The 18,046-nt window shown below is 29.9% G+C and overlaps 1 protein-coding gene and 2 pseudogenes across 1 annotated transcript; 1 reads left to right on the top strand and 2 right to left on the bottom strand.

Annotated features, from left to right (window-relative positions):
* Positions 1 to 717: 717 nt before the first annotated feature.
* LOC125808772 (putative vesicle-associated membrane protein 726) lies at positions 718 to 3,583 on the bottom strand. The gene is made up of 5 exons (XM_049488435.1): positions 3,267 to 3,583; positions 2,375 to 2,516; positions 1,996 to 2,116; positions 1,436 to 1,498; positions 718 to 889 (listed from the first exon to the last, which is right to left on the bottom strand). The coding sequence occupies exons 1-5, from the start codon at positions 3,454 to 3,456 to the stop codon at positions 740 to 742; spliced, it is 666 nt and encodes a 221-aa protein (XP_049344392.1). The 5' UTR covers positions 3,457 to 3,583; the 3' UTR covers positions 718 to 739.
* Positions 3,584 to 7,729: 4,146 nt separating this feature from the next.
* Positions 7,730 to 8,707, top strand: LOC125808706 (F-box protein CPR1-like; annotated as a pseudogene).
* Positions 8,708 to 9,496: 789 nt separating this feature from the next.
* LOC125808754 (F-box/kelch-repeat protein At3g06240-like) lies at positions 9,497 to 10,600 on the bottom strand (annotated as a pseudogene).
* Between the last annotated feature and the right edge of the window lie 7,446 nt (positions 10,601 to 18,046).

Raw genomic sequence — 18,046 nt, 5'->3', positions numbered from 1 at the left:
AGTGTTTATAGTCAATTTTCATATGTTGAAAAACTTAAAAGAACATAATTTCTAAAATCACTATTAACACCGTGTGGAAAATCGAAAAAGTAGGTATTGACATTCAATTAGTAGCAATTACTTTATTTAAAAAATTATTGACAACACAACTAGGTGCTAACACTCAATTAATAGCGATGTCTAGAAGGTACAATTTGGTGTTGGCACTAAACTAGTAGCAATGTTTAGGAGAGTTGGTTTCGCCTATATTAATTATTATTATATAAGTTGGAATAATAATATTTTTTGTCCACAAACATTTTTTGCCTAGATAATTAAGAGGAAATGGTCTCTTTTGTTCATTTACAACTCAAATATAAATAAAAATAATTTTGTATCTTATTACATATCTCTTGTATTTTCTTTTACTTATCTCGTTTCGAAAAAATATAATATAAACAATCTCCAAACATGAAAATTAAATAGTTGCATTAGAATTATGAAATCTCATTTAGAGAAACAACATTAAATGAAATTTAACACAGTACAATTTAAACAATTCCCCTAAAAGGAGAAAAGTAATTAGGACAAACTAAATCCTGATTAATATACAATCTACATCATAATATAGGCCAATTCCAGCTCCTCTTGTGTACTAATATACCATTATGAAAGTAAAATCAATTAATTGAGTGGTAAGTAGTAGATTTTGAGGTAAAAATAAATTATTATTTTTTTGAATTTGATGCAAATTAATTATTCAAGACATGCATTTAAAGCCAGGGCAAACTGATAAAATGATAATGAGAATCAAAGCTATGATAATCCCTAACACAATTAGTTTAATCTTCATATTTTCATACCATAACTTCCTTCTTATCTTGGTTCCCTGTTGCCTAAAATCTTGTGCCTGAAAATATCACACAAAATTAATAAATTATCGGGTATTAAATGGACGAATTAGACTGAATTTGAATATATCAATATATATTGAGTTAATAAATAGATTTGTCATTAATCCGTCCAAAAGGATTGAAATAGGTTGGGTCATAAATGGGCATAATAGTATGTCAAAACCCAATCCAGCTAACTCTTATCAAGTTTGTTTTTTTTTTTAAAAAAATAAAAAATAAATAAATATATATATATATATATATATTTTCTTATCATTTGTTTAATTACTTATAAAAGAATTATCTTTTATCGTCACTATATCTAACATATCGTGACAAGATTACTCATGCACCAATTTGAACTATATATGTCAGCCTAATTTTTTGATGATCTGAATTGTACGAGTTAAAATTAGTTGGGACGGATTAGGCGGATCATATTTTCATAGTTAAATTTTCTTTACCCCTATTACCCAATATAGGACCACACACCGAAAATTTCTAAGCTCAAAAAGATCAATAATAGAAGAAATTAAACATATGTATTGTTGCATTAAGCTAACCTGTGATCGAAGATTTTCTGTTTTATCAACTAGAAGTTCAATCTTCTCACCACGATCAAGAACCTGAAAAAAGAATGAACATGATTTAAACAAATTCATTATTCATAGGGTAATCAAAGCTCTATATCGTCTTCTCTTTCTGACTTATTTGACTCTCTTACCATACTTACTAAGATAGTATTCTAAAATAAGAGTTCCTTCCAAAGAACACACAAAACAAAAATATGAACCGCCAAATAAAGATGGAAAATGATTCAAGCGTAACATTTTTTTGTGTCGTGGTTTGGCTCAAATAGGCGAATTGGACTAAATTTGAACTTGTTAAAATATGTTGAATTGATAAATAGTTTAGGCTATAATCCATCCAAATTTGGTTGAGTTAATTTGGTCTAAAAGGAGTGAGTCATAATTCAACTCAGAACTTATTCAAAATTTATTTGGTTCAGACTAAATATGAAATAAATCATAATTCAATCCGTTCAACTCAAACTATTTCTAATTTGTATATTTGTCTTGTTATAATCTCCTTACTTACAAAATTAAAAAAAAAAAATCCTTACCTTTTCAATGTTTTGCATCATCACTCCCTTAACTTCTGAAACTTGAGCTTTCACCTTAGCAAGTTTGTTAATTTCTTCAGGATTATCAACACAATATTTCATGTGCTCTTTCAATTTTGGCCTACAACAACATGAGATTAATTAATTATGAGGTAATTCAAACGCTCGTGCGATCTGTAATTTTAAAAATAAGTCAGATTACTTACTACAATAAGTATAAATAACATAATAGTACACAAATTATCTATACTGTCGTTAATATATACAAGTCGAACTCTTATGGATACATTTCAAATGACTTGATACTGTTAACGTATCTTTATACGATCCATATATATAAGTTAAACTCGAAGTAATAAAAAGACAATTTAGTAGGTACCCAAATTCTTTGCTTAGACTTTTAGGAGCAGCAGTAGTAGCTTTTCCTCCACCATATTTCTTGCTAAAATCATCCTTAATACGTTCCAAAAACGCAATGGGAAGTTGTCTGCCTGCTGATTCAGTAGCAACCACACAATAGGCTACAATAATAGACAAAAATTTCGTATAAGTTATACAATATTTGGTTGATCATATAAGAAAAATCAAACAAATATCGAAAAATTACCCAAAACTATAGTAATATATATCACAAAACTCAATTTACCAATATTATTTACATATTCTTATTCGCCACCAAGTAATCTTTCGAGACAATCTTGAACAATTTATTGTGACGGAAGTCATTTTTCAAGAAAATGTTCGAGAGCATGTTTTTCTCATGAAAAATATGTTTTTCAATAATCAAACATCAGAATATAGTTTCTTTATGAAAAATGACTTCTGTCACATCAGCGAACTTTTCTTTTAGTCAGGTTATAAATGACAAATAGGACGTACAAACATATTATCCATTATGAAATTTACAAACAATCTATCAATAAGCACAAGCATGCAAAATTACAACAAACATAAAAAATTCTAAATGGATCCAATTGATGAATCTTCATTGTTCATGTCGCGTTCACCTCACAACCAATCAATTAATAAGCACAAGCATGCAAAATTACAACAAACACAAAAAACTCTAAATGGATCTGATTGATGAATCTTCATTGTTCATGATGCGTTCACCTCACAAATAAATAAATCCAATTGATCAAAAAACAAACAAGGTGGGATCAACAATTTGAATCTTCATTATTCATATCATTCCATTTTAAAAATACAAAAAAAAAACATTTATTTATAGAATCTATGATCATGAATGAGAAAGAAATTAGGAAACTCACTAAATCCATTCTCCGCGAGAAAATTGAAAGTGTGTCCATCACAATTGTAGGTGAACCTATTGTTGGATGCAGGTAATTTCTGGAGGCATTGCGAGGCAATGATATTGAAATTACCTGTGAACTCAGTATATTCAGCCAAAATCACCGTTCCCCGGGCAACAAAACTGTATATCAACGTTTGTTGCCCCATCTCTCCCCTCTTTCGATTTCTCTTGAATCCTTTGTGTTAATGGAAGGGGGGGGGGGGGAAGGATTCTAGAGAGAAAGAGAAAGAGAAGAAGGGGAAAAGAGGAGAAGAATGGAGATGAGAGAAATAGGGATAATATAATTTTGCATGCATGCAAAAATAAATTAAAGGAAAGTTGTTGGTATGTATGAATGTTATTTCTTTAACTTGTCCACTTGTAATTTCCTTTTTTAAAAAATAAAATAAAGGTATATTAAATGTGTTGCTACTTTTTTATTTCAATGTATGTATATTAAATTTCTTTTATTTTAATAGAAAATGTGTGAAAATTCTAATCAAAAGTTTCAAATCTCCAAATTCACTTATGAAACTATGAAAAAATTAACCCCTTATGAATTATTTTTTCAAACCTCCGGATGACCTACTTAGAGGAAATGGAGAAATGTAATTGCATATAACCTTCTTTTCTAATTCTTTTAGTAGAAACTCATTTAAAATATTATTTTATATTTACATATATATCCAAACTAAAGTTTCAATTAAATTTATTGTTTTTCCTTTTTCAATTTATGTAGCACACTTACAATTTCGAGATTCAAATTTTTAAACTTAATTAGATCGTGAATTTGGAAATACTAGGCTACTAGCTTTTGAAACAAAATTTCTATATTTAAAAATTATATAAAAATTAATATAAATATACAAATCTATATTAACATCTCCATAGGAAAATCTGCACGAGCTAAAGGGATGTGTATTAACATCTCCTTAGAAAAAAGAAAAGATTTATGGTAACCAATCTAATTTTCATTTACCAACTTACATTAAACCAGAGAATCTGAATTACAAAGATTTTGAACAACATAATGTAGGGATAAAAATGTGTGTAATGCATTGAGCTACTTCAATGTACACCACCCTACCAACTGAGAATGTGTATGCCTGCGCCGGCATGACTGACAAATTATCAGGATACCGTCGAAAATTCATCAAGTCCGGAATCAATTTTTGTTTCAATTCCAATGATTATATATGATGTTCTTGGGTGGGTGAATTTTCAGGTATGATGTTTTTATTTTGTTATTAATTTAAAAGGTATAAAGTTGTAATCTTTTGTGTATGTCAAGTTATTTTCTTCTTCATAGTTTCAGCTTGCTATTTAGTGTGATTCTCTTTAGTTTTTCTTATTTCGTCTATATACATTTGAGGGAAGAAATTGAGTTATGAGATTTTTGGCATTTATATTAGATATATGATATTAGATTAGTTTCTATAAACTATATACACAAATGCCTTCTTTATTATAAACTATATACTAGTGTAATATATTCTATAAACCATGCCTATAAATTTAAGTGTAACAAAACCCAACCAAAATATATTCTATAAATTTCTAGTATGAATTATTTCAATTTCTTCATTGTTTTTCAGTATAATTTGGTTTTCCCCTCACTTTCTTACTTCCTTCTATTATAATACTCAATTTAGGTATTATAAGTAAACTTCTTGATACATATATGTATTCTTTTTGAAAATGTTGACTCATTTGTTCTTTTGTTTGTATTTCTAGTTTATGTATATGTGGATATAACTAGGTCAAGCGAACAAATCACAATGTATTTAGTGAAATTTTATATGTAAATATAACGAGATTGGGTGAATAGATACACCAAATATAGAGCAAACATATATCACTCTAAAATAATAGCTATGAATTGTAATTAGTCAAACTATTGTTATGTTTGATAATTAGGCCTCAAATTATTGTTGTGTATGAAATTTGGGCTTAGTTTGGGCACAACAAGGGGTGTCAATATGGTCCAAAAATTGATGGCCCATCTTATATTAAACCCTAACCCTGGCTGCTTTTCCCCATCTTATATAAAACCCTAGTCCTAGCAACAAGCAGCCGCAATACATATCAAAATGCATAAAACAATACCATTCCCCTTGATATCATCACTGATGTACTACTAAAACTTCCTGTGAAATCACTTCTAAGGTTCAAACGCGTTTGCAAATCAGGGTGTTCTTCAATTGAAGATGGACAATTCATCAATCTTTGCCACGATCTATGCAAAAGTGATATAAATAGATGAAAATTCTTGGTGTCTTTGTTTTGCAAGAAGGATGATCATTACTACTACTCCTCCGTAGACGCTCCACTTCAACGTGATTTCGTTGTTTCTCTTGTTGAGGTAATCCCTGAAATCAACTATGATCAATTTAGTAGGGTATGTATAATTTCTTGCAATGGCATAATACTTTTCATAGAAAGATTTGGCGTCGCTCACTAAATTTTGTGGTTAATGAGATTTGTAAATCGGTTGTTCCTGTTTGGAGAAGAATCAACAGAATAACTAATAGCATAAAAACAGATCCAAGTAAAGTATACATAAATTTTCCCTTTATGATGAAGTTATTTTATGGAATCCAACTACTAGAGAATCAAAAAAAAAAATCCTTAGTCTAATTTTTTTTTTAAAAAATCTTTAGACATTGTTATTTCTAGATAGAATTAAATTTGGGGACGATCCACAACTGTATGTTGTAGAAGAAAATCTTTGTTTGACTAAGTTGCGCGAAAACTCAGTTTTATATTTTGAAGTTTGGTATTTGGAAAAGAATGCATCATGGAGTAAGATTATGGTTGAATTAATAAACTATACAAATTATTATGAACTTTGTTGGATCCAAAAATGGAGACTAGGTGTTGTTAAGATATGGAATTGAATTTATGGTTTACAATTCAATAAACCATAACTTTGAATCTCATCTGGAAACAATACTTCCTGAATAGTATGAAATCGTTTTCTCTCTGACTTTTTTCTTTTTAGGGATTAAGCTAGGCTTTTTTTTTATTCTCTGATGGTCGGGTTCCACAAAATGATTAAATCATAAGGAAAAACTATAAGAATTATACCATTACCGGAAGAACTAATAAAACTTATTTTATTTAAATGATTGATTCTTGGTAGGGCTGGACCAGCCCCATCGGGCCCAAGCTCGCGGCCAAGGAATTTGAAGGGCTAGGGCGGGCCGACCCTTCATTTGTAAGGGACTGAACATGCTCAACCCAACCCAACCCCAGAAGGGCCAAGGGTTAGGGCGGGCTAGCCCTTTTTTTTTCTTTTTATAATTCTATAATATCAAAAAAATGAGAAGATTTTCAAATCAAATTTGACATGACAATGGTGTTGTTTCAATAACACTATAAAAAAATCTAGAGTAATTAGCATGTATCTCGCATACCAGATACACGAGCGAGATAAGAGAGTGACAAGTAAGATGGGAGGGAAGCGAGGGCGCGAGATTTGTCTATGTATCCTGGATACATACGAATCTACTTGGATAGAGTGTATCTAGAACAAATTAACCTAATTTTGAGTCCATATATTCTGAGATACATGTATCTGGACGTACCAAAATTTGGTAAGATTCATAATATCAAAAACATATGTTACATTTAAGTAATTAGACTATAAACTAGTGAGATTATTGTAAGTTACCCTTAGATAAAAAGTTTTGGCCGACCCCGACTCGGCCTCCGTCAAGCCTCAAGGGTCAAGGGATTATATGAGTCGGACTTATAAGCCCTAAATTTTAAATGGGCTTGAATAATTCTATCCCAACCCAACCCCAATAACGGGTTGGATCGGATTGTCCCCATGGGATAAGCTCGTTTTGACGGCTCTAATTCCTGGTATCAGAGGCTTAAGAAGAGAGGCAACAGAATCATATTGAAGTGTAGCGTTTATATAGTAGAAATAGTCGTCCTTGTTATCAAATAGACCACCAGTCATAAAAAATTTATGACGATTTACATCACTTCTTGGTGTTGCTTAATGAATTGGGGATCTTCAATTAATGAGCGTCATGATTTTACAAACGTGAATCGTAAAAGCGATTAGACTAGAAGTCTTAGAAGAATATTAATGGTAATATCATTAGGCATTTTGAAGATCTTTGGATTAAGCAATTGCTTGGTTTTGGGTAGTGTTTTGAGTTTGAGTTAATCTTATTCTATAAGAGAGAGTATCTAAGCTCTTCTCTGTCAACATATTTGCTCCATCACTAAAGTAATCTTGTCATTTCATGTGCTTCACGAGGATACTGATCATCCTCGTGAAGCACATGAAATGACAGGATTGTCCTCGTGATGAAGCAAATATGTTGATAGAGAAGAGCTTAGATACTCCCTCTTACAGAATAAGAAAAACTCAAACTCAAAACACTACCCACATCCAATCAATTTCTCAATCCAAAAATCTTCAAAATGCCTAATGACATTCTTTTAAGGCTTCATGTCAAATCACTTTTACGATTCAAATGCATTTGCAAATCATGGCATTCTTTAATTGAAGATCCCTAATTCATTAAGCATCATTATGATATTTCTAAAAGTGATGTGAATCATCATAAAATCTTTATGACTGATGGTCTATGTGACAACATGGATGACTATTTCTACTCTATAGACGCTACACTTCAATACGATTTTGTTGCCTCTCTTCTTAAGCCACTGATACGAGGAATCAATCATTTAAGTATAGTAAATTTTATTAGTTCTTCCGGTGATGATATAATTTTTATAGTTTTTTCTTATGAGTTAATCATTTTGTGGAACCCAATCGTCAGACAATCAAGAAAAAAAATCCTAGCTTAATCTGTAAAAAGAAAAAGTTGGAGAGAAAATGATTTCCTACTATTTATGGTTTGGGCTATGTTTCATCTATCAAGAATTATAAAATAGTTAGAGTAGGAAAAAACATAACTCAATTGGTCTTTTTGAGATCGATCTGTTTTCAACGAAAAGTAACTCGTGGAAATTGATTGGCAATTTTCCTCCATATAACTTTTTCTTCGAAGGAGACATTGTTACCACAAAAGGTATCATTTATATAATAGTGATGACAAATTTATCTAGAAGTATGAATGAATTTCTATATTAAGATTTTGCTTGGAAAAGGAATAATTTCAGGACATACTGTTTCCAGATCAGATTTAAAAGTTCCAAGATCCAATTTTGTATATTTTAGGAGAAAATCTTTGTTTGACTAGGATACGCGATTTAGCAAGTCAAAATTTTGAAATTTGAAATATAAAAAAAGATGGATCAATGAGCAACACATGGAGTAAGATCTTGACGATTTCATTGATGCTTTGCGGATGTTGCTTGAGGCCAGTGAGCTTAATGAAAATTAATGGATACATAATGTTTTTGAAGCATGAGGGTGATTTCGAGGGTGTCTAATTAAGTCATAATTATTAGACATAAATATTAGAATTAAATCAAAACTCGTGAAACGATGATCATTATCCTCGTGAAGCACATGAAATGACAAGATTGCCCAAATGTTTTCTGTAAGAAATAAAAATAAAAAGCACATTCATAAAATAAAAATACAAAATCTTTAATTAAAGTTTTTGTATATATATATAACTTCAAAATAATAGCTATGAATCGTAATCAAGTAAACTATGTTTGATAATAAGGCCTCAAACTATTATTATTTCTAAGATTTTGAGCTAAATTTGGGCATAACTAGAGGTATCAAATATGATCTGGTCCGCCCTCTCATACTTTATTATATGAGTAAAAACAAGTATATGCTCACACACGTTATGACAATTAATTTAACCCATGTTCACAAATGTGTAAAAAAAAGATTATGTTAGGTGCTTTAAATTTTTTAACTTTTTTTTTTCAATTGTCAAATTGAAATTTGTGTAATGAATTCACTTCTTTATTAAATAAACAACTCAAAATCGAAGCATCTACTCCATCGGACTATTCCCTGAAACCCAATAATTTTGACCATTCTAACATGCGAAAATTGAAAAGTATATTTTTATATATCTGCATCAAGAGTTGTCAAATTTAATTTAGAGAAACATCAACGAAAAAAGAAAATTAAAATAGTACAAGATGATTTGATCATGTCAATACAAAAGATAAAGTAAATGATTACTAGACAAAAGTTAACTAGACCATGCCCATCTCTAATGTCTCTCCTTGCGTTACAACCATTTTCTTGAAATCTTAAATCCGTTTCCGTTTAGGAGAAAACAAACTTTCTACATACGGTACAATACAATTGAAGAAAAGTGATGACTCAAGCCCAGGAACTTCAACTATTCGATTTGCTCTCCATTTGAGTTATAGACCTCGAAATCACCCTTATGCTTCAGAAGCATTATGTATCCATTAATTTTCATTAAACTCACGGGCCTCAAGCAACGTCCACAATGCATCGATGGAATTGTCAAGATCTTACTCCATATGTTGTTCATTGATCCATCTTTTATCATATGCCAAACTTCAAAATCTCGTCTAGCTAGATCATGTATCCTAGTCAAACAAAGATTTTCTCCTAAAACATACAAAATAGGATCTTGGAACTTTTGAATTTGATCCGGAAACAAAACATCCTGAAATTGTTCGTTTTCCAAGCAAAAACTTAATATAGTAGATCTATTAATATTTCTAGATAAATCCGCCATCTCTATCATATAAACGATACCATTGATGGTAACAATGCCCCCTTCGAAGTAAAAGCTGTTAGGAGGAAACTTGCCAAGCAATTTCCAAGCGTTACTTTTCGTCGAAAACAATTCGATCTCAAAATGTCCATGTGAGTTATCTTTTCCCCCTACCCTAACTATTTTATAATCATCGATAGATGAAACATATCCAAAACCATAAATAGCAGGAAATTGTCTTCTCTCTAACTTTTTCCTTTTAGGAATTGGGCTAGGAATTTTTCTTGATTCTCCGGTGGCCGGGTTCCACAAAATGATTAAATCATAAGGAAAAACTATAAGAATTATACCATTACTGGAAGAACTAATAAAACTTACTCTACTTAAGGTATTGATTCCGGGTATCGGAGTCTCGAGAACAGAGACAACAGAATCATATTGAAGTGGAGCATCTATAGAGTAGAAATAGTTGTCCATGTTGTCACATATACCTCCTGTTAGAAATATTTTATGACGGTTCACATCACTTTTAGACATATCGTAGTGATGCTTAATGAATTGGGGATCTTCAATTAGAGCGCCATGATTTGCAGACACATTTGAATCGTAAAAGCGATTTGACAGGAAGTCTTAGAAGAATGTTAAGGATGATATCATTAGGCATTTTTTGAAGATTTTTGGATTGAGAAACTGATAGGTTCTGGATAGTGTTTTGAGTTTGAGCTTTTGTTATTCTACAAGAGGGGTATTTAAACTTCTCTCTGTCAACATGTTTGTTTCACGAGAATAGTGATAGTCATTTCACACGCTTATGGTTGCATGTAGAAGGTTTTTCTGTCTAAACACGTGTATCCTAATTTTGCTAGCTAGAAAACCATCGTTTGACTGTAACCGTCGCGTTATTTTGTGTTTTTTTGCCAAATTTCTTGTTGTGTTCGCCCTTTCTTCCATTGCAATTAGTAAAGCAATAGCCAATTTGTCTGATATGTGTTTTCAAGAGAATAGTGATAGTCATTTCACATGTTTCTGGTTGCATGTAGAAGGTTCTTATGTCTAAACACGTGTATCCTACTTTTGCCTGCTAGAAAATCATCGTTTGACTATAACCGTCGCGTTATTTTGTGTTCTTTTGCCAAATTTCTTGTTGTGTTCGCCCTTTCTCCCATTGCAATTAGTGAAACACTAACTATTACTCAAAAATATTTTTCAAAATATTAATTTAGTTACATTATTACAACATGAAACACAAAAAATAACCATTAAATTCTATATTAACTTTCATTACAATTACTAAATCAGAAACCTTATAAGTATATAAGTTATGTTAAATTAAATTATATCAAATAAAGTAACTTGAGATGATGCTATGTGCTTCCTTTTTAACTTAACTCCTCATACTTCTTAATCACTTACTAAAAATAAATTAAAATAATTATTCCTAATTTTCCTTATTTGTAAAATGACTTTAATTTAGGACTTTGATTCTTTGCCCTTTCTTCTTTTTTGTTCCTTTTTTTTTAAAAAAAATATTTCAATTTTGCCTAATATCATAAATTGAATTTTCCTCTTCTTTTTTTCTTGTTTAATTTCCTTCAAATAAATCCTACATTTTACTTGAGACATAATTAATATACATAAAATCATGTCATATATTTATTAAATTGATATAAATATTAAATGTGATAAACTTTTACCCCCCTCCCAATATAGTCATTCCAATACGATACATTTTATTGACGTGGCTTCAAATTATTTTTTCATCAGACAACTATTTTTTATTTTCAAAAATAATTATGTTGGTACGGAGCTAGTGGTTCTAAACTATTTAAGCTGATTGACTGACAATTATATTCTAAGTGTTTCTTATATGTCCGTTTCATTTTAATTTATTTGGCCTAATTACTTTGTTTTAACTTAACTCCTCATGCTTCTTAATCATTTATTAAAATAATTATTCTTAATTTTCCTTATTTGTAAATATTTAATTTAGGACTTTGATTCTTTGATCTTTCTTCTTTTCTGTTCCTTTTTCTTAAAAAAAAATTATTTCAATTTTGCCTAAAATCATAAATTGAATTTTCCTCTTTTTTTTTCTTATTTAATTTCATTCAAATAAATCCCAAATTTTACTTGAGGCATATATAATTAATATACATAAAACCATGTCATATATTTATTAAATTGATATAAATATTAAATGCGATAAACTTTTGGACCCCCTCCCAATATAGTCATTCCAATACAATACATTTTATTGACATGGCTTCAAATTATATTTTTCATCAGATAACTGTTTTTAATTTTCAAAAATAATTATGTTGGTAAGGAGCTAGTAGTTCTAAACTATTTATGTCGATTGACTGACAAGTATATTCTAAGTATTTCTTATATGTCCGTTTCGTTTTTATTTATTTGGCCTAATTACTTTGTTTTAACTTAACTCCTCAGTCCTCATACTTCTGAATCACTTATTAAAAATATATTAAAATAATTATTCTTAATTTTTCTTATTTGTAAATGATTTAATTTAGGACTTTGATTCTTTACTCTTTCTTCTTTTCTGTTCCTTTTAAAAAAAAATTATTTCAATTTAGCCTAAAATCATAAATTGAATTTTCCTCTTTTTTTTTTTCTTATTTAATTTCCTTCAAATAAATCCTACATTTTACTTGAGACATAATTAATATACATAAATCCATGTCATATATTTATTAAATTGATATAAATATTAAATGCGTAAACTTTTGGACCCTGCCAACCCCCCCCTCCCCTCGCAATATAGTCATTCCAATACAATACATTTTATTGACGTGACTTCAATTTTTTTTCATCAGACAACTATTTTAAATTTTCAAAAATAATTATGTTGGTAAGGAACTAGTAGTTCTAAACTATTTATGTCGATTGACTGACAATTATATTCTAAGTATTTCTTATATGTCCATTTCGTTTTAATTTATTTGGCCTAGTTACCTTGTTTTAACTTAACTCCTCATGCTTCTTAATCAATTATTAAAAATATATTAAAATAATTATTCTTAATTTTCCTTATTTGTAAATGATTTAATTTAGGACTTTGATTCTTTGCTCTTTCTTCTTTTCTGTTTCTTTAAAAAAAAAAAATTCAATTTTGCCTAAAATCATAAATTGAATTTTCCTCTTCTTTTTTTCTTATTTAATTTCCTTCAAATAAATCCTACATTTTACTTGAGACATAATTAATATATGTTGACACCCACTTTTGACCCTCCACAATATAAATTAATCATTTCGAGCTTCTCCAATTTCAAACGATTTAAAATAATTAGTTTTATAAAGTTTCCAAAAAATAATAATATAGTTTGCAAGATTTTTTGTAATAGTTTTGTCACTTTTCATAAATTTTAGATGATGTACATGTTTTACATAATTATGTATATAATTAGTATATTTTATGATTATTCGAAAATCGTCAAAAAAAAATAAATAATAATAATTATTATATTTTAAATATTAGGAATGGTTATAGTTTTGATTTAATAAATTTTATGAAATTCAAAATACTTTCAAGTTATTTTTTTAAAAAATAATTTTATCACTTTTTAATAATAAGTATGTATATTTTTGCAATCACGCTATTTTATAAATATTTGAAAATTATCACAAAAGATTTTACATTTTAGTTAAATATCTTATTAATTTGCTTTAAGTTATAGCTATATTTTCGAGTTAATTAGTTTTGTAATAGAATTAATTAGTTTATAATTAAGTTCTTATTTTTATTTTGTTGAGATTAAGAAACTCATTAATTAATTTATATTAATTCGTCTTATTTGGCTTTTTAGTCGAATCACCAATTAAACTCAATTTGGCTAACTTGTCAATTTTCATAGGCCATAATTGCAATTCTTGTGACTATTTCCTAATTTGCAAAACCTATCCACATTTTGACCCTATTTTCAGCCAAGAAATGGGCCTAATTCCATTTCCTAAACTAATCCCTCCAGCCCACACCCTTAGCTCCGACCCGGCCCAACTCTTTGTCATCAACAAAGAGACCCAGCAGATGAACATTACTGTGACTTTTTCCAAACATCCACCATACAATACATCATCCCATACGTATATACACAGTATCCCACCGCCCAAATTCATCTTCCTCGCTGCAAATCAGCGATTCCAACAACACCCCGACCCCACTGCCCATGCTCGTTTTCTTCTTCCAAACGAAACCCAGAAGGCTAGTAAACGTCAACATCGACAGTCGCTCAGACCGGAAATCCCGCAGCAAATCGCGTCCTCTACTTCCCCTCTCCCCTCTTTTCCGTTGAAAATTGGTACAATGGAAGATTTATTTCTGATCTCTTCGAGATTTTGATTTTTCAAATTGGATTCGGATCCATCTTTTCAACCCGATTTCCCCTCAAAATGCCCAAATTCCCCTATATATAAACCCCCACTGCCTTCATTATGGAGGAGGGGATTACGGACTGAATATAGAAGTATAGGTTTCTATTTATTTTCGTTCGCCGCTTAACTGAAATTCATCGGAAACTTTGTCGGAGTTTATCGAAATCTCACTTGTGGTGTTAATATCGCTTGTTTCAGCTTGTCGTCCTAGTATCGCTGCTCCGGAAAAGTGGCTATTGTCAAGAATGCCTCCTTTGATTGTTGTTGTGATTGTGTGATCTAGGAATTTAATATATTTAACCATATTCAAGCATGCAAGATCATAGTGTTGCCCCCCATTTGGTTGATTATTAATACCAACGTAATATTTCCGAGCGGAACGAACAAGTGTGGTTGATCCCAGGAAGTTTGGTTTCTTTTTAGCATTTGGGAAATGTCATCTTGTTAAATGAGTTGATTTTAAACTAAGTGCATTTGTTTTACATTTTCTTGTTAACTTAAGCATATTCGGTTGTGTTATGTCTTCTTAGTTGGCATAGTTTGATGTTTGGATGTAGATGAATCCGTCATGCTTGATTTGCCAAGGTTTCAACTTCTCCCATTTGTTCATCACATAGCTAGTACATAATCTTCAAATAAGCTCAAAAATTTAGAAGTGTTCAATGTGTTTTGGAATAATACCATGTGCTGTGATTGATTTCCCTAGATGATAATGCAATGTGATTGGAAATTAATAATGCTCACATGTGGTCTCTTCCCATTCTTGGTGTGTAAGGTTAGCTGCAATTGAATTTGCAATGAAAATGCCAAAGTTTCCTTTAGTTTAAAATGGTACATCAATCAATCTTCTTATTCCATTTGCTAATTTGTATTTATTTGTCCACTTTATGTATGTCCGAGTGAGTCCTATGTATTCATGTCTACACCTCGCATTTCAAATGGGCCTCGGAGGCCTAAAACTCCCTCTTATCGAGTCAACTTCGTCATTGGGAGCATATGGAATTCGAAGAGGAAATCTATGTTATAAAAGGAGCTGAAACAGATCTCAAAAAGCCCAAAAAGAGGTTGTATACAGCTGTATGCACTGATATACAGGTCGAAAACACGAGGACACAGGGTTGGAGTGAAATACAGGTGTTTGGAAGCAAGAAATACACGAAAAGGGCTGATATACATGCCGATATACACTGATATACATCAAGTGTATACAAAAACGGGATTGAGTAAAATTCCCAAAAACAGTAGCGAATTTGGCCCAAGAAAGGCCCAAATTCAATTTCTCCCTTACGCTTTAATTATTTAATTGCGATTACTTATTATTTGTTGTTTAACTCTAACTTTAGAATTTTTAATTAACTTAGTTGAATTCCCCAAAAGATGAACCATATTCTTTATGTTAGTTTCTTTAAAATAATTCATTTTATCAACTCTTATACTTATTCAAATATTTTATTATTTTTTTTTTAGTCAAAATTTTCACATATCTTTATTTAGATTAAAATAATTTCTTGGTTTATCTACCAAGTTGATTCGAATTATTATTTCCAAAAAAAAATAAAAAAAAAATGACGTAAATAATTTTAATTAATCTAATTTTGTTAAAATCCTAATTGACCAAGTTGTTTCAATTAAGATCCTATTTTCTAAAAAATTAAAAATTATTCTTTATTGAACTATTTTTATCAAAGTTAATAGAATATCGTAAAATATTATATATTGTTTAGGTTAAATCATTTTCGTAAATTTTTAAAGACGCGTTCTTTAAGGATCTTCTTCATTTAAATTATTTTTTTTTACTCATTGCAAAATTGTTCTAAGTTTAAAAAAAAAAAAAAAAACTTTTTCTTTTTCTTAATAAACTTTAAAAAATGTTAGTCATAACCTTTTTCATTGATTAATAATAATAATAATAAAAAAAATAAAAAAATAAAAAGTGTATACTTAAGTCGTTTTCTCAAAAAAGGTTAGTCAATTAATAAGAAATGATTTTCATGTTTTAATTTATTAAATTGGTTTAAAATGAATTAAATAAATTCTAATTAATCTAGTTTTATCACTATTCTAATCGCTTATATTTTAAGTCAAATATTTCATTTTGGATCTCATTCTCTAAAAAGTAAAAAAAAATGAAATAAAATGTTCGTTATCTAACTATTCTTCAGAGTTAAATGAATATTGTAAATTATCATATTTTCTTTTATGTTAAACCATTTTCCTAAAAATAGTCAAAAAATATATTTTAGTCAAGTCGCAGGTCAACCGCATGTTAGCGGGCACTTCGAATGCTTAAACCCTTCTCGAAGTGTAAATTGAACCCCGAACCTTCTTTGGTATTTTCAAATGATTTTTTCTGTTTAAATCTTTGAAAATTATAAGTTTTCTTAATTTCTTTAAAAATTAAGTGGCGACTCTTTTCTAAGTATTTTTCTCAAATTGTTTTATACTTAGAACATTTCAAAAAGTAATTTTTCTAGAAATAGTTAAATTACGGCACAACAATATACATAAAATCATGTCATGTATTTATTAAATTGATATAAATATTAAATGCGATTAACTTTTGGACCCTCCCTCCCCCCTCTCAATATAGTCATTCCAATACAATACATTTTATTGACGTGGCTTCAAATTATTATTTTTCATCAAACAACTATTTTCAATTTTCAAAAATAATTATGTTGGTAAGGAGCCAGTAGTTCTAAACTATTTATGTTGATTGACTGACAATTATATTCTAAGTGTTTCTTTTATGTCCATTTCGTTTTAATTTATTTGGCCTAACTACTTTGTTTTTTAGGTCCACTTTTTTTGAAATGTTTATTTTCATTTTTGACAGTTCTTTAATTTTAACTTTCGACATAGCATTTGATACAATTAAATATGCTTTTACTTTTAAAATCATAAAATTCAAAGTTATTTTTTTAAAATTTCATTTCAAGTCAAAATTAGACAAACAAATTTAAATAAAGAAATTATAATTCTTAATAAATCATTTTTATATGGATGTACAATTGAGAAAGCATCATCAAAAAGTGAAAAAGTGAAAAGTTATGCTCATCTTTAGATATAGCAAACAAGACCTCCAAAACCAATGCACACATGCCACATCCGTACAAGCCTTGGCTGATGCAGTTGGCCGTTGGCCGACGTCGTTTGTCCGATGGGTGTATGCCTTAGCTGATGCCGCCTAGCCCTGGACGTGGAACACATGTGCTGCCTACATAGATCCATATGCCCCTTGACATCTTACTTGGCTTTAGAATCACACTCGACATCTCGAAAAACCTCTTATAGCAACATCGTTATTGGGCCTTTAACATGTCATTAGGCATGAGAAATGAACCCAACGTCACGAAAAACCTCGCAATGGGGCATCTTATTGAAAAACTTTTTGATTGGCAATGCGCCAGAGAAGCTGCTATTTTGGTAGAATTAAAATAGCAATAATAATATTCAATGAAATTACATATGTGAGGTCTGCCGTATATAGAATGTACGTAAATTTTATCACCACCTTATAAAGGAAGAGAGATTGTTTTCGAAAGACCCTCGACTCAAGTGTAACAAACTTCTGTGTAAAGAAGAAGACAATGAAGAGAAAATTGAAACAAAAATAAAGCACAAAAGTCGCCAAATCAACAATAAAATCATGCGACAATCGAAATTTCATAAACAATATACTAGAGTAGATTATTATTAACGAATAGTAATAATAAACCAT

The sequence above is a fragment of the Solanum verrucosum genome, unplaced genomic scaffold (genome assembly GCF_900185275.1).
Source record: "Solanum verrucosum unplaced genomic scaffold, falcon-dt-bn FXZP01000218.1, whole genome shotgun sequence".
NCBI classification, from domain to species: Eukaryota; Viridiplantae; Streptophyta; class Magnoliopsida; order Solanales; family Solanaceae; genus Solanum; species Solanum verrucosum.
This window is presented reverse-complemented; position numbering and strand designations above follow the sequence as displayed.